General features: G+C 35.4%; 2 protein-coding genes across 5 annotated transcripts in view; one reads left to right on the top strand and one right to left on the bottom strand.

The window, feature by feature from the left end:
• Positions 1–3735: 3735 nt before the first annotated feature.
• Positions 3736–6412, top strand: LOC111466235 (high mobility group B protein 1-like). Of its 3 annotated transcripts, none has more exons than XM_023110837.1 (9): positions 3736–3934; positions 4132–4195; positions 4753–4836; positions 5045–5173; positions 5275–5332; positions 5422–5466; positions 5587–5664; positions 5778–5852; positions 6086–6412. In XM_023110837.1, exons 3-9 carry the CDS (start codon positions 4769–4771, stop codon positions 6143–6145), a joined length of 513 nt encoding a protein of 170 aa, XP_022966605.1. In that variant the 5' UTR covers positions 3736–3934; positions 4132–4195; positions 4753–4768; the 3' UTR covers positions 6146–6412. The 3 variants fall into 3 exon arrangements, with proteins under 3 accessions (XP_022966605.1, XP_022966606.1, XP_022966604.1); XM_023110838.1 differs by having other exon boundaries at positions 4132–4209; XM_023110836.1 differs by lacking the exon at positions 4132–4195 and having other exon boundaries at positions 3739–3934.
• An 810-nt stretch (positions 6413–7222) lies between these two features.
• The window catches only part of LOC111466246 (protein root UVB sensitive 5), a 30610-nt gene continuing 20210 nt past the window's right edge, over positions 7223–17622 (bottom strand). Inside the window, exons 3-17 of one of the 2 annotated variants that reach the window (XM_023110852.1) lie at positions 16649–16923; positions 16288–16347; positions 15732–15886; positions 14657–14757; positions 14451–14509; positions 14185–14231; positions 14030–14108; positions 13866–13938; positions 13586–13675; positions 13063–13122; positions 12849–12962; positions 12632–12692; positions 8023–8141; positions 7644–7736; positions 7223–7551 (exon numbers count right to left, since the gene is read on the bottom strand). In XM_023110852.1, coding sequence (XP_022966620.1) covers positions 7330–7551; positions 7644–7736; positions 8023–8141; positions 12632–12692; positions 12849–12962; positions 13063–13122; positions 13586–13675; positions 13866–13938; positions 14030–14108; positions 14185–14231; positions 14451–14509; positions 14657–14757; positions 15732–15886; positions 16288–16347; positions 16649–16806 — 1491 coding nt within the window. In that variant the 5' untranslated portion in view covers positions 16807–16923 and the 3' untranslated portion in view covers positions 7223–7329. Of the gene's footprint in view, positions 7552–7643; positions 7737–8022; positions 8142–12631; positions 12693–12848; positions 12963–13062; positions 13123–13585; positions 13676–13865; positions 13939–14029; positions 14109–14184; positions 14232–14450; positions 14510–14656; positions 14758–15731; positions 16060–16287; positions 16348–16648; positions 16924–17622 lie in introns of those variants that run through there. The other variant, XM_023110853.1, reaches the window with a different exon arrangement.

Genomic DNA, 17622 nt, shown 5'->3' with positions numbered 1-17622 from the left:
CATACAAAATTTGAATCAACCAAGAAAGAAGTTTAGAATTAGATTAACTCTTACGATCGAGGATCTAGAAGCAAGATTTGGAAACGTTGTTGTTTTAAATTTAGTAGAAACATTGTTGTTTTAAATTGAGTAGTAGTAAGATTTGGAAACCTCTGTGTAGAAGCAATATTTGAAAACTTGTTTTAAATTGAGTCACAACGATCCAAAAAGACCCTTTGACCATTATATTATTCATGGACTAAAAAATTATAAAATATTTTAATAAACGTTGATATGTTTGAGTGACTAAAAAGATAAACTTGAAATCTAGCCTGTGTAGGTTTGAACCTTGTTCTTGACATTTTTTATTCTTTTGGAGATCGTGTAATAGTTTCATTTGGAACACCTGATTCTTTGAAGAAAGCCCGAAAGAGAAAAGCTCAAAAGGACGGTAAATTTGGGCCGTTATAAAAATGATGTTAAATATATTTATGGAATCCAAATAATTAATTGGAAAATAAACATGGAAGTAAAAAACATTGGTGTACAAAGGTGGTAGTAGCTAAAGAAATTGATTCCTAGGCAATTGAATTTGGTCGTATTATTGGACTTCAAAAATTAATGCATACCCACACACACAAAAAAAACTCATTAAAAACTATACTATTCTCCATGTGACGATGTTCCTTTGGGTCGGGAATATAAAAAGCGTTCAAAATTTTACTTCAAAATATTCGTTTTTTAGATTGTATGATAAATAATCTTTATTAATATTTGAAAATCTGGTATGAAATATAAAAATTTAGGTTTTACGGCTTTCTACTCTACTACTCTATATAGATTCAGACACTATAAGTCTAAGAAGGCGTGACTATCGAATATTATAAACGAAATGTGTTCGACAAAGAGAGTCGGGAGGAGCTAGAACCCACCATAGCTCCCTTTGGTAGGTTTGTGGTGGATACTTATAAGCCTTCGAGAAGGTGTATTGTGAGATTACATATCGATTGAATATGAGAACAAAACATTTCTTGTAAGGGTGTGAAAATCTCTCCATAACGGGCGCGTTTTAAAACTTTAAGGAAAAACTCGGAAGAAAAAATCAAAAGAAGATAATATATGTTAGCGATGAGTCTCGAGTTTTCTTTTTTCTTTTTTAAGGTGGTATTATCTCGTAGGTGTGGAGTGACTACCCCCATCTTCCACACTAGGTCCCATGGCTATTACATTCTTAGGGATGAAATTACCGACCCACCCTTCTCAAACCAGGTAAGTTCCCCCTAAACTATAAGGTTGACAATGTAATTTGATGGTGGAATAAGGGGTATTTTGGGGATACAAGTGATACTTCTTGTGAAAGCATTTAATGGCGACTCAATAAGTTGGAAGTGGATTTTTGGAGGGATTGGGAGACAAACATTCTGACGGAGGGGCCCTCGTGCTTGTCACGTGCTTACAGTCCTATAGACCAAAAACACAGCTGCCCAACAAAGCCAACCACTCCCTTATTGCTCATTCTCCTGCCACGTAAGCTACCTATTATTTCTCCACGTGGCACCCCTACCCTTTTTAGAATTTTACATCATGCCATGCTTTTAGTTGTAGCTTTCAATTTTATTTTTATGAAATATAATGGAAATTAAACTTATTACCAATTATAGTTTGTTTATATTAAGAATTCACATTTTTTTTTAAAATAGTATTTTTTTTATCGTTTGAATTCACATTTTTTATACTCGAGTTTGAATTTTTGTCGTACAAATTTTAAGGGGAATATTAATATCAATAAATTAATCGACTGACGATTTAAAATCGAATCATATGATAAAAAATTACTACAAAAGAAAGTAAGATTCAGATTATGTTGATTGAATGTAAACGCTTGTTTGAGATTTCAAGTCACTCTACCATTAAGATCGATCATATATTCTAAACCTGCAATCTAAACTACATATAATTGCATAAAAAAACTAACTTTGGGCTGAAGGATAGTAAAAATACTCTTTTTACTACATTTTCCAAGTTTACTTGCAAAGATAACGTTCATAACTTTACATAGCTTCAAAATGAAACCCTTACTTTCTATGGGCATTTCTAGAGCTTGTAACTTTCGTATTTTATGACCATAACTCTTCGATGACTATTGATTTCTCCTTTCTTCCTTTTTCCACTAAACTCATCGACAACCTCTTGGACTAAATACCCAAATACCCAAATGAGATATCGTAATCAAATCATCATTCTTCCTTCTTTTTCTCCACTTTTGGCTACAAATAATAACACGGCATGGAATGAATTACTTTTGAGTTTATAACCTAATGTTTATTTAGTGGACCTTCGAAATATCTATTTTGATTCATAAATTTTTCTAGAAGACTTTATGGTACGTGAAAATAAATATTAAGTTTAAACTCAAAAATCTTTTGATTATTGTATTAAATTATTAGTTCATGTTAAATTAGGGTCAACTATTTGTCGAAATCCATCGTTAACAGATATTGTCCTATTTAGACTTTTCTTTTTTAGTTTCCCTTCAAAATTTTTAAAACGCGTCTGCTAAGAGGAGATTTTTATACCCTTATAAAGGATGGTTCGTTTTGCTTCCAACCGATATGGGATCTCACAAGATCGCTACGCTAAACTAAATTTCTTGAAATATAAATTTGTATTAAAACCTAAGTTCGAAAGATGATACGAATAAAATAGGAATATATTGGAAAGGCACTAGATTTTGAGTGGGTAATGGGGATTGGAGGGTTTATGGCAGACAAAGACAGAGAGAACTCATAGTGATCAAATGTGTCTGTAAATGAAAGAGACATTCCTATTTGCATATCTTAGTCAACATCTTACTTATGCAATGCAAGATTGGGCACCATTCTAAAGTGCATTGGCCACCATTCTAAAGGCAACAAACCTTTCTTTTCTACCCTCTTTCAATTTCTAGACCGTCTCGAAGTTCGTAGCTAGTAATGAGTGTTTTGCCTTTTTTAAGTGCACGGGTATGAGGTTAGTGAGGTATGTTGGTGATATCGGACCATTCTTTTTCTATTGGTGTTATTATGCTTTATTTTTCATAATCGAAATATGCTGGTTACATTAATTTGATCTAATGAACATGATTTTATTATTATTATTATTATTTAATAGAAAGAATTTTCGATTGGTGAATATATTTTAATCAGTTGAGTCATACTCAAGTAAACATGACAGTGACTTAAAACGACTTAGTGAGAATGACAAAATTAACGGAATTATATTATATATATATTATTTTTAATATGTGTTGAAACTATATTTATATTGGGCAGAGTATGAAATGGGGACTAAATTGAAAAAATACCGAAATTATTTAAAATAATATCTCACAAATTCCCCGATCAATAATATAATAGAAAAAAACAAAAAATACATGGGCCATGGCCCATGGGCCGACTGTTTGATGGCCCAAAAGATTCGAAAAAGGCGGCGTTACCTGGGCCGTGCGCCCAAAATTTTACACGAGTGAAACCGTGGGAGAGAACTGGGCTGGAGGCCCAAATCACACACGTGTGAGAGGTAGCACGTGCGACTAAATAATATCTCTCTTTGTCATTGTCTGTATGGAATCGCTTCGGCGGCAATCATCATTTCCACAAAACCCAAAAGATAATTCCTTTGCGATCATATTCATATATTCTTTCTTTCTTCCTTATTTATTTATTTTAATTGTTTGTCGGTCACCGGGTATAGCCGGTAAGAGGTCGCTCTTGGTGGGTTCGTGTGGCGGCAATAGAGGCAAGTGTTACCGGTAGTTCAGGTTGCTCTAATCAATTTCCTCCTCTCCACGGGTTCGAATTCAACCCCTGGTTCTTTCTCAGCTCTTCTTTCTCTCTCGGTCTTTGGAAAATCTCTGGTATTGATTCTCTGTTTCCTTTCCGATTCCTTTTGGATCGGACGGCTTGGTTCCTCGAAGGTAATCGATTCTCGTCTTTCTAGATCTCTTCTCTTTTCTTCTCTGTTTATACTTGGTTGTTCCACTTTTTTCATCTACTTCTATTTGTTTTGCCTGCAAAATTCGATTGAAACCGATTTGTTGCGTTCTCAAGGTTTCATCTAATTTGTGGAATATTGTCTTTGTTGAACTTATTTGTTGTGTTTTCTATTGTTTAGAGTCTTAATAATTGGTACTGGAGTTGTTTAACAACTTCAACGAAGGAGTGAGCTGAAGAAAGAGGTAGTAGAATTGAAGTAGTTGTGTTGACTCAATTACATTTTAGGTTTATTTTTCAGTATCTGCTCTGTTAGCGATTAAACTGTCGATTTTTCATGGCTGAAATACGCAGGAATCTGTTAGAGTTCACTTTTCCTTGTTGTATGTAGTTTTAACTGTGAATTTCCTGTAGCTGGTTGATTATAGTTCATCAATTTTGGAGAGATGGCTTTTACAATTGAAATTTAGGGATTCTAGTCTCTTTAAGGTCAAATATGTACTTCTCGATTTGTTTGCTTCTGGATGTTCATAAATTATTACTTATCATATAGTGTTCCTTTGACTTTTGTAAGAATGGTTTCTAGAGGTTGCTTTCACTGCATTTCTGCACTTTTTGGCATGCATTTTATGTTAGATATCTTGTTTTATTGATCCTTGTCTGGACTGTTTGAGGTACTGATCTTTCTTATTTTGCCTCAACTTGTTCTTGTCGTGATTCTTATCATGTAGGTTGTTGTTTTATGAACTATTGGACTTGTAATAACTTGGCGTATCATTAACACTGTAATTATTTTCAACAGGTATTTGCCTTGCAGAATGAAGGGGTCCAAGGGCAAGAGAACATCAAAGGTCTCGAAAGAAGCTTTGAAACCAGTGGATGATAGGTAGTGTTTTGCTCATTGTTCCTCTACAAATCTCATATCTTATTGGTTTGATGAAATAAATCCTTGTATATTGTTAGGTATGAAATAAGTGTTTTCCAGCTAGTTTAATGAGTTCTATTGATGTTTAATATTCACATACTTGGTGGTGTACACAGTGTTTACAGGAATTTTGTAGTGACGGATCATAAATATATCTAATTCTTTACAGAAAGGTTGGGAAGCGAAAGGCTGCTGTCAAGGCCGATAAGGGAATCAAACGGCCCACAAAGAAAGATTTGAAGGCCAAGAAAGATCCCAACAAACCTAAGAGGCCTTCGAGTGCTTTCTTTGTTTTCCTGTTCGTATTCGTCGTTTACTGTTTTGTTTTCAGGCTAAAACCTATTTGTTTGATTTCTTCTAGGAAGAATTTTTCTTATTTGTTGACATTTTATGTAACAGCGAGGACTTCAGAAAGGAATACAAAAGGGAAAATCCTAATGTGAAGTCTGTGTCTGCAGTATGTGATCGCTGAAATTGTTGTTAAGATTTACACAACGTGAGATGAAAATATAGGATAAATTGTTAACATTTGCTCCACGCTTGCAGGTCGGAAAAGCTGGAGGACAGAAGTGGAAATCCTTGAGTCAGTCTGTAAGTAATATTGTGTATTACATAAAAATGGAAGCAGGCGAACTCTTTATCTTGCCTTTTGGATTTATCAGTGTTTTACTGGTTGGGTTTTTCTCATTTAATGCCTTCCTGATGTAAAAGGAAAGAGCACCATATGAAGCCAAGGCGGCAAAGAGGAAGGCCGAATATGAAAAGCTTATGAAGGCATATGACAAGAAGGTAGGTGTGGTGCTCTATATTTTTGTGTATAGATCACGTTATAAAGCAACGTGACCACTAAGGTAGCGTTCTCATACTTATACACTCTTTTATACCCTTTTATCTGGGAATAGGCTAGCGCAGCAGAAGACGAAGAATCGGAGAGGTCGAAATCTGAAGTGAATGACGAGGATGAGGCCAGTGAGGAGGTATTTTTGACATATACGCAAATGGCTTCAGTGCCTGTATAAAGACTGTTTGCGTTTATTTCAGCTCATAATAAGCAAATTAAGATTATAGGGTATTCTGTATGTGTACATTAATGAAATTATGAGAAGCAACCTGAGCAGAGAAGTTAGAGGTTCAGGTTAGAGGTTCGACCTCCCACAGGTCACCTTCCTTTCCTGTATCTAAATTATGTTAATTACTCAATTATTGGCAGGAGCATGAAGATGATGACAACACGGAGGAAGATGATGACGATGAGGAAGACGATGACTAAATTGAAAGCATCTTTCTGACAATTGGAATGGCCGATCGAAATCGAGGGAGGGATCAGCTCATGTATGTTCATATGTTTAGAATTTGCGTGCTTTCTGTTCTTTTGTGTGTGCAAAATGGGAAATGTCCTATGGCACTTCCGAGGTATCTCTTCGACCACTAGCATCGCTTTTGTCATTATACATTGTTAAAATCTTTCTGGGGTGTTCTGGCCTCTTGATAACCAACATAAAATTATCAAATACATCCTTTTGAAAGCTGTACTTAACTTTCATAAATAGTTCTTAAATTCTCATAATCAGTCTTATTATTGAGGCTATTTATAGGAAGGTTTTATCAGATTATAAGGACAATATGGACAAATTACAACGGCTAAAACTAAAGAAAAGCATTCGAACTTCCTTTGCTAAATTTTTTAATTTAATCTAAATATTCTCTATATTAACAATTATTATTTATAGAAAATGATGTATACTTCTCTTTAAACACATTTCAAAGGAGACTGCTCACTAAAATATCTCAAAACATATATACATCATCTCTTACAATAAAAAAAATGAGACAAAAATGGTAAGAATACCTAAACTTTTTGTATTTATTAGATGCATACAAGACAAAATGTTTGTCTAATAACTTGCGTATACATGTACAACAACAAAAGCAAGATAAGTATATATGGTAGGAGAAATCCTTCCATCCTCGACTAGAATGCAAAATCCCAGTTTTAACTTCTAATTTGTAGGTCAATGATATATGTTTTAATCAATTGAGTTTATGTTCAAGTCGGTGATATTAGATATTTTTAAATTTTAAAGGCTTATTAGACTCACAATAAAGTTGATGGTATAAATTTGTAATTTAATAAAAAGAAAAGGGGATGAGGCATCGAATTAGATCACACAAAATTGGCCAAGACCATATTTCCAAGAAATAGGGTTCTGAAAAGATCTCAATACTGATATATCGTTTCCTATCAAAATAGGAACATATATGGTCGGCACCTATGCCTCTAGTATTTCATCCATGGCACCTATGCCAATCCTAATTCTTTCTTCTAACCAATAATTCTTCCTTAGACTTGGGGTAGAGGTAGGATGTTGATTTTAAGCGTAATAGTAGAGATGCAGAAACTTCTCAAATTTATGAACCCTTGAAACCTCGAAGGTACAAGAAGTGCAAGATTAATTAACAAAAATCGATTAAGACGTTGTTTGGTACCTTCAAACTCAATTGATGTGTATCCCATCCACCTCCCTCCAACAGTTGCATAAAGTCATTAAACTTATCTTCCATTTCTGATAGGCTTCGTGCAAGCTGATCGACAACGCCCTCTGTGCTATCCCAGTGCTTGTCCAGCCAGTAAGTCTGCCAAATACTTCGTAAGACTGACATGCTAGAGGCACCCACCTGTAAAGAAGTTTTTAGGAGTTAGCCACTAGCCAGTACATTACAAGCAAATAATCCTCAAAATTTTTCATGAGAATTGGTTTCATGAATACCTTAAAGGAAACAAATACTTTTAAGTCTTTGCCTTGTGAGTTCAGCATGAGGATGTATTTCTCATTGGCATATAATTTCAGAAGTTTCATCACCTACGCAGGGAAAATAGTTCAAATTGATGCTTTTCTTGACAAATGATGAAATGGTAAATGCAGCTATCATCATAAACCAAACCAAATCAAACCAAACCAAACCAAACCAAATCAAACCAAACCAAACCAAACCAAATCAAACCAAACCAAACCAAACCACCCTTTAAGACCTCAAGCAACATTTCAAGTTGCTTTCCATCTGTGTTGTACATTCTACAAAAGAAAATTTGGCACGAATATACTGAAGCTAATCGATGTGGGAGGGGAGAGAGGAGTAGAAAAATACCGTGGAAGACGATCTTTCACCACCCATCATCTCCTCCAATGATACACCAAAGATAATTGATGGCCTGGTAAATCTTTCCCACACTAATATGTTCTCTTGGCTGTTGCAGTCAACTGTTCCTGAAAGAAAGCTACTGACATGTCGATCATACTCGTGGTGTGTATAATAAATAACTTGCCGGTGCAGGAGAAAAGTTGGGTTGTTTTAGCAATGCTGCGGAAAAGAATGAGTCAACCAAAAAGCATTTGAAAACCAAATGTCGATGTCAACAATAGACTAGAAGAAAAGAAACAATGTGACAATTATAGAATTAATCATCGAAACAGCGAATATCACCAAATAGAAACGGTTGAAACAAGAGGGGAAAAAAAAAAAAAAAAGAAAGGGCATACTAAAGGGGAGGGGACAATTTCAAGGGTTCTCCAGAAAAATGGCACAGGCGTGTAAAGAAAGAGTCAATGATAAATTAACAAAAGCAAGATCCAGCCACAATGCATCATTCTTTCATATCATAATATATTCATACACAGCTAAAAGACCCCTCACCATCTGCCAATAAATAAGTAACCATTATACTAAAAAAGATACCACAACAATCTCTATCACAAAATGACCAGGGTTTTTCAAAAGTGGGGATTTTCTTACTTTTTTTTTTTTAATGGTGGATTTTCCTCTTTGCCCCTGCCATAAAAATAACACCAAACCCCCAAAACGTCGAACTTTCAGCTTTTCCTCTCAAACAGTTCAGTAGCTATTCTTGCTCTCTACCACTTTCAATTGTTCTTCATTGTTGCATTGCTTCTCCATCTTTGATTCATGGTATATTATTCATACCGTCAACTCCATTTCTGAAATTTAGGAGGGTTTTGAAAACTAGGGTTGTAAGTTGAACCAACACGAATCATCTTTGAAATTTGATTATTGTATAATGAGTGAGCAAGTTGTCGAATATTTGAAATACAACAACAATAAAAAAGTGGCTAATCCATTGCTCAAACAACGACAAAAACCACTTATATACGCAGATAAACAAAATTTGACAACTTCCCCATTTATTAGACAACAAACAAATTTCGGAGACAATTCATGTTGGTTTAACAAACAACCCTAGTTTTCTGACCCCTCCTAAATTTTAGAAATGGAGTCGACAATATGAACATACCTTCAATCGAAGATGGAGAAGCAAAGAAACAACGAAGAATGGTTGAAAATGGTAGAGAGCAAGAACAGTTGCTGAAACATTTGAGAGAAAGACAGAGAGTAGGTTGTTAGGATCGCACAACAACGCATACATTCGATCTAGATGAACACAAAGAATTTACATTGATGACTTCAAGTATGTACAGTAAGAGAGAATACAGAGAATACATAAAGTACATTTTCAAAGCTCTGCCCGAGAGGGATATATATATGGTTTAGCTTACTATATTTAGCTTCACCAGATATAACCATCTACTATATATAATTATTTACCATATATAGCTTTTTACTATACATAGTTATTTACTATTTATGACAATTTACTTTATATGTCATTTACCAAATATAACTTTACTATGTATAACCGTTCAGAAGGCTCCTTAACCTAACAATTCTCCCACTTGGAGACTGATCCAGTCAACCAAGAATTTCATTCTCAAACGATCATGACTATCTTCACTGAACCATACCAATTGAGGTTTTGCACAACCTCAATATTCCAACATCAACACATTTTGTCAACATGTTTACTAGATTCTTTGCACCCTCTATCTTTTCAAAACACATCACCATCTTCCACTAACCTACAAGTGAAATGGTATCGTTCCGTGCTTTATCTTTAAATAATAGACCGGGTTCCTCGCCAACTGTATGACACTCTGACTATCTCTATAAAGAATCTCTTCGTGCTACTTCTTGCTCAAATCTTCCAGAGAGTCAGTCATCCATATCATCTTCTTTTCAGCTTCATCTATTGCCACGTACTCAGCCTCAATACAACGCATGTTTGAAGCCTAGACGTCCCATCATCCATGGCTTGCTCCCACTTGGTTGTATCCTCCAACTGTAGGGCCTCCTCAAAGGGTTATGGTTCCCTTTCATCAGCAACAGATAGTGTAATGAAGGTACATACATATTTGGTACTCTGATAGTATTGGATGATCTTCTCAACACCGGTTCAGGTGTCACTTGCTTCACTGCTGATTCCTCCGCAACAACCTCAGGAGTTTGTTGAGTATCTGCTACAAGATCACTAGGTGATTTTTTCCGCAACTCAACCTCAACTCCCACTTGCTTTGTTGTCTTGGAACCTTGCTCCACATCTCGTTCCTCAGCAGTAGTCTCAGGAGTTTCTTGAGTATATGCTACAACATCACTAAGTGAGTTTCCCTGCAACTCAAGTTCAACTCCCACTTTCTTCGTGGTCTTGGAACCTTGCTCCACATCTGGTTCCTCAGCAATAGTCTCAGAAGTTTCATGAGTATTTGCTACAACATCACTAAGTGAGTTTTCCTGCAACTCAAGCTCAACTCCCACTTGCTTCGTTGTCTTGGAACTATGTTCCACATCTGGTTCCTCAACAATAGTCTCAGGAGTTTCGTGAGTATCTGCTACAACATCACTAAGTGAGTTTTCTTGCAACTCAAGCTCAACTCCCACTTGCTTCGTTGTCTTGGAACCATGCTCCACATCTGGTTCCTCAGCAGTAGTCTCAGGAATTTCACGAGTATCTGCTACAACATCACTAGGTGAGTTTTCCTGCAACTCAAGCTCAACTCCCACTTGCTTCGTCGAACCTTGCTCCACATATGGTTCTATTTCCAACCGCACTTTCTTCAATTCTCTGGCGGTCCTTGTGAAGCTAACTCGTTTCTGCTTGCTCATAACGTAGTTCTCACAACAACCCACATCAACAGATTTCAGACCATCTAAAACTCCTTTCGCGGCGTCTTCATTCCTTTCACGCTTATATGTCCAAGTCTATTGTGCCAGACTTGAATTTGAAGCACTCTCAGCTATAACAGCTATGTTCATACACCCTGCAGTGGTGTATAAGGTTCCAGATTTTGAGCCACGTGCTACCACCGTAGCACCCTTCATAATCTTCCACGAACTCTTCCCTAACTTTGTTGCATAACCTGTGTTGTCCAACTGACCAATAGAGATCAAGTTCTTTTTTAGGTCAGGAGTATATCTGACATCCTATAATGTCCACTGATTTCCTGCCGGAGTTTTTATGCAGACATCTCCTTTTCCTTTAATCTTCAAATCTTTGTTTTCGGCAAGATACAACTTCTCGAAATTTCCAGACTTGAAATTCCAGAACAACTCTTTATTTGGAGACGAATGAAAAGATGCACCTGAATCCAAAATCCAATCGAACTGTCCACGCTGAGGATTAGAGCATCCCCAATGTCTTCTGCTGAATTTATAGAATCATCATCATCTCCAGATTTGTGATTCTGCTTCCTCTTTGGTCTTGTCAACCTGTCCGAAAGTGACATTTTTCTCCACAATTCCAACACATTACGTTTGGTCTATTTGAAAATTTTTCTCGGTTCTTTGATTTTGATCGCCCTTTGGTTTACTTCTTCCCCGTTGGTCAACACTGAGAGCACTACCAAATGAATTTCCAATTTCTCGTTTGCGAAACTTTCGCTGAGCACTACATCTCGAATTTCATCAAACTTCAATTTATCAGATCCTCGCAAACTGTTGATTGCGACAACAACAGTATCCCACGACAAGGGTAAAAATGACATCAAAATCAATGCTTTAATTTCATCCTCGAAATTAATTTCCACCAAACTCAGTTGACTTACGATCATATTGAATTCATTTATATGATCAACAACAGATCCACAACTCAGCTCTCATACCAGTTGTTAGGATCGACAACAACACACACACTCGATTTAGATGAACACAAAGAACAGGATAGAGAAAATGCAAGGGGAACTCTGGCTAAAGGATTTATATTGATGACTTCTGAACACAAAGAACAGGATAGGGGAACTCTGGCTAAAGGATTTATATTAAAGGATTTATATTGATGACTTCAAGTATGTACCGAGAGAATACAGAAATTACATTTTCAAAGTTATGGTTTAGCTTACTATATTTAGCTTTACCAGATATAACTATCTACTATATATAACTATTTACCATATATCGCTTTACCAAATATAGCTTTTTACTATTAACTCATATAGCTTTTTACAATGCATAGGCATAGCTATTTATTATTTATGATAATTTACTTGATGTCATTTACCAAATATAACTTTACTATGTATATATGTCATTTACTATATATATATGTCATTTACCAAATATAACTTTACTATGTATAACCGTTCAGCAGGCTCCATAACCTAACATTGAAAAAGTCTGAAGTCTGACGTTTTATGTTATTTTAAAAACAAGGGCAAAAGGGAAATTTCACCACTGAAAAAGAGAAGAAAAACCATTTTTGAAAAACCAGGTAATTTCTTTTATAGAGTTTTCTCTTTTCAGGTTAGTTTCAGCAATTTCCTCATTCTTATCTTTAATTAAACACTTGGTCAATTTATGCAAATCATGACTTAAATTTCTCTTAGACAACACTGACAGCCTGAATATCAATTACCTGGAACTTTGTTGTGCAAAATGTGAGCCCTTACTAGAATACGAGCACGCTTCAGATTTATCTGTTAGTCAAATAAAATAATAACTTAGTACTGAGATACACTTCAATGTATCAGGAGAATAATTTTATTCCCATATACTTCCTGAACCAGAAACGAATCCTAATGAGTACATTTCTGTATGTACACAATATACAATGACTCTTGCCATGCCCTTACGGTGTTAAAATGCAAGACAGCAAGTGATTGGTATCGAAACCAAAGATGCAGAAGTCGCATGCTTAACCATGTCAACGATAACACTGAATGTGAATTTACAAGCCCTGGTGTATCCTAGGTTGACAACAAGAAAGCCAATTAGTTCAGCAAATCATGCAGTCGTTGGTTTCGAATGGATTACATTCTGAAAGATACAATTTTTTACAAGATATACCAAGATTAGGATGCCAAGGGCAAGACCGAGCAGCTGTGCAACTACTTCCCAAACTTCTTCCTGATATATTGAAGTAAGGAATGAGTAGCAAAACTTTGGGAAGAATATCTGAAAATAATATGGAACATCTCTACTCCTAATTCCTTTCCTTGTAATTATAATATGCCAGGAATCAGGAAGTTGACTAATGTGAGTGATCTTTGAATTATACAGTTTATGCTTTTCCTAATTGGACTGCCAAATATGTCCTGAGAAAATCTCATCCACTACTTCCCTAGTCTCTATACCTTCTGTTACATTCTTAGCAAACTTTATAACAATGAAAACCGGATGTTTAAATTTAGGATTCCATGACTGAGATGTCGAATGCTTCCTTGTGCCTCTTTGTATAGATGTACAGATAAAATGTGAAGACTTTTGCATCCTAAATTATTTCGATAGCAAAAATATGCAGTTTATGTATAACATTATATTCAGATATGAATTTTGCATGATGAAGACATTAGAAAGGCTTAGTGTATACCTTTGCTGCTATTTCTCCCAAATTTCCTGAAATTGCAAAATGGCTTTGAATAACTCGAAATGAAGGATCTTTCAGTCCTCTCGCAACAGCCTACATAGTTTCAGAATCAGAATGGACACCAATTATTACTGTTGGCAGACGTTTCAAACTCCAATCATCAAGAAGTTTCCTTCAGTTTAAGAAACTAATGATAAATGCATAATTATCAACATGGTCTTTTTATGATTTTCTACATAATTTGCAATCATAAAACAGAAACACCACTAGCACTGTAAAATACCTTGGTAAGATTTCCAAGAGAAGCCAATGGTAGAAAATAGCTTGGATACAGTGGAGTAGCAAGATCAAAGATGCTGTGCATCACAGGCAATTACAATTAAAGGTTTTACAATTTTAATAGTAAATCAACAATTCCGTTGTCAAATAGAGCTTGGAAAATGGCACCTTCCCCCACTGCCAATGAAGTCTGCATACATGCGCCATTGTTTTGGATCATCATCAAAAAGATTACCAAACCGTCCACCTGGAAAGGATGGCAACACTCACTGAAAAATTCAATATAACCTTCCATATTTTTAGATCTCTTTATGATTCCAGACCAATGAATAAGCGTCCAACAGCTCCAATGCCATCCTTGGAGACCCATCTGCGTAGTCAATAAAATAACGTACATTAGAGTCTATTACAAGACTATAATGGCATACAATAGTTTGATTTTTTTTTTTAAACAATAAACCAATGATTGCATAGGGTACAAATACATGCCAAAAGATTGTGCCAAGTGTCCATTATTACATAGACAAAGTCCAAAGACAAATTGCTCACGGGGGATGCCAAAAGAAATGTTATGGGAAAACTTAGAAACCTGATGGCAGCAGCAGATGCAGCTGCAGTAGTTCCAGAGAAGGAGCCTATACCAACTGCCTGCAAATAGTCAATAAAAGAGTGGAATAAATACTGTTAAGGACCTTTTCTTTTCCTTCTTGCTAAGAGAACCACTATAATAGAATGAAACTGTACTTTTAGCAATATTTATCAATTAAGTTGAATTCTAGTTTCTTAATTATCTACCTTTAGTAGACTGGATGTGACCAACGTATGGCAGATCCATCCAGTAACATTAGTGGGGAACTGCAGTATCATGTACTGCAAGTAATCGTCAGACACTGATTCTGCAATGAAAACAACATAATTGTAAGAGAGCAGGTATAACGAAATACTGCCAGAATTTATTTTTTTTGAGATATTACATTTGTTAATCATATGCTCATAGTCTCTTAGGTCAATGATATTTACCCATCCCAAATGCTCATCGGCCACATGATATAACTAGGAAGACTAAAATCTAGTGGGTCGGTATTGTTGCAGCCTTGATTTGAATAATATGTACAGAAATGAAGAGATTTTAAAATATCTAGATTAATGCAAAAGATGGAGAGTTTAGAGTTCCTTTTCTAATTGGTGGGAATCCAGAGACGGATAAAGAGGAAAATTTATTGTTCTTATTTTATTACTTTATTAGGTAAGAAACCGTACTTTTATGGAGAGAAATGAATGAAAATGCAAGGATATACAAAAACCAAGCCCCAACCAAATCGGAGTCCAAACCATAACTACAGAAACTACAATCCAAAAAAAAAAAAAAGGAAAAAAAACAAGATCAATCTCATAATTCCAGAACGGTCGCCAGAAGCAATAAATCTAGCCGTCTCCCACACCTCCTTACACAATATCTCCATCTCTCAAAAGATTATTTTGTTCCTCTCAAGCCAAATGCACCACAAAATGACAAAGAAACTCAAGAGCAACACTTAACCCTTCTCCCAAAAAGATGATTTGGAAGCACCTCCTCCATCATAGATCTACCAACTCTATTCCTAGCTCCACAAACATGAAACAATCTCATCCACGGACTCCAGAGGGATTGAGCAAACTGATAATTCTAATCTTTGCTATATTGATGTACATGATACAGAAACAAAAAAGGTTAAAAAAGAAAATAACCCAATTAGAAAAACGGAATACATCTAATTGGATGAATCAACGTAGAAACCAAATATTCTGGCTTGGAAACATCAATTAACAAAAAAGTTGAACGAAGAAATTATTAAGTGAGAAAGGAAAAGAATCTACGCATTATATGTACCTGGGAATCCCGAAGGTAAGATAAAATCTTTTATCACATCTGGAAGCCAGGATAATCTTGTTTCTGAAAATTGAGATCCTTCGAACCCCTTGGATGTCGAAGATGTTTGTTCGTCAAGAAAAGTTTGCAACTGTAGGTTATCATCTAGACAATACCTGTTCATGGAATCAAAATTTCCCGAATTGAAAATCTTGTTGAAGCTCTTGGAAGTAGAAAACGATGCAGCTCTCAAAGTATATAAACAATGCTGATTACGTTTACAAGATCTTTAATTATCTCTATTATCCCTTCTTCCGGCAGTAAGTAACTCTCAACTATCAGCTTTATCCTGAAAGAAACTCGAACCTCTATCCTCAGAAAGCTAATGGCGTAGTTAACATATATGTTAGATTCACATGAAATGAATCTAACAAATAGATTGCCTCAATAGAGTGATATTAACAGAAGTACAAAACCATAGCAATACGAACGTGAATATATTATCTCTACTAAAAAAATTTTAGGAATTAGATAAACAGATACACAAAAAGTGCATTCTAAGGAAAATATCACCGACTTCTTCACAGCGCTGTTTCCGTATTTCTCGACTAAGATTACTCGACGCTGGCTGTGTCCTCTGCAACAAGATGAAAATAAAAATAATACAATCAGATGGAATATTACTGGTAGCATTATCACTGTCAGAGTAACAAAAAACCGCTTCCTCTAAATTGATATTTTCTTTCGCCACTTAGATAGCAAGACATATCATCTCGGACATTTTCCGCTCAGTACAGAAGGAAATTGATCAAGACGTCAAGACATTTCAGGAAGCAAAGATAGATCAAATACAAACTATGTTCCACATTTTTTCATCCATGAAATCCACCAGTTTACAAGATAACAAAACGGAAGAATGCAAAAGAAAAATCTCGTACCTGCCACAATCAACGCCGTTCTTTTCATCGTTTTCTCCACCGCGAAAGTCAGTTTGGTTACAGAAAATCTGACGACGACTTCGCAGTCTTCCACTATGAATCAAACTCGAAGACTCAAACGCACAAGTAGGCAATGAGAGCTGCACAGCGCTAGACATGCGGAGAGAAAGCGCTTTCAGAAGCCAAGCGACGTGATAGAGCTTCTTTCTTCAACTCCGTAGGAGTAAACTACAAACAAACGATTGCACTGTGGCAGAGATTCTGTTGGTGGTTGTCTGGTTGGTCATTTGCCGCGCGGCCATTGAGGAAGACGACCTCTCTATCCTATTTCTCCGGGCCTATCGGCCCATCTCCTAATTGGACAGCAACATAGCCCAAATGATATAATGGGCTCATAGATTTCCACTTTACGGCCCAATCTCTCTCTCTCTATAAAATGATTTTTTAATAACACTATTTTCTAAAAGTAAATTGAATATATTTATTAATTAATTGTTTTAAACTAATTATTCATAAAATAGAAATAAAAATAAATTATTGTAGCCACATATATTGGGTTGTTTTGTCATGCCTATGTTCATTGTACTCAAAAGATCCCTTACAAAGACTAACACAAAAAAAACAATAAATATCAACGTGACGTCGGGATTGATTTGAAGAATTTTTTTTTTTTTGCGTTAAATTCAAAATTTGGGAATAAATAAATATAATGTAAAAATTACAAATAAATAATTGAAAAGATATATAACCAAATAAGTATTTTATTCCTTCTCTTTCGTCATCAAAAGTTCAACAAAAAAACCTGCTTCGATCTAAGGGAGATGCTGTTATTGGAATTTTGGATTCTCATTAAACTAAAGAAGTTGATTAAGGCCTGTTTTGATTATCTTTAATTTAAGCGTTTTTAAAACATCATTTTCAATTAAGCAATCTGATAAAAAAAAAAAAAAAAAAAAAAAAAAAAAAAAAAAAAA

Source organism: Cucurbita maxima, unplaced genomic scaffold (assembly GCF_002738345.1).
Source record: "Cucurbita maxima cultivar Rimu unplaced genomic scaffold, Cmax_1.0 Cma_Scf00030, whole genome shotgun sequence".
Taxonomy (NCBI): Eukaryota; Viridiplantae; Streptophyta; class Magnoliopsida; order Cucurbitales; family Cucurbitaceae; genus Cucurbita; species Cucurbita maxima.
The sequence above is the reverse complement of the archived record's forward strand: the minus strand, read 5'-3'. Positions and strand labels throughout refer to the sequence as shown.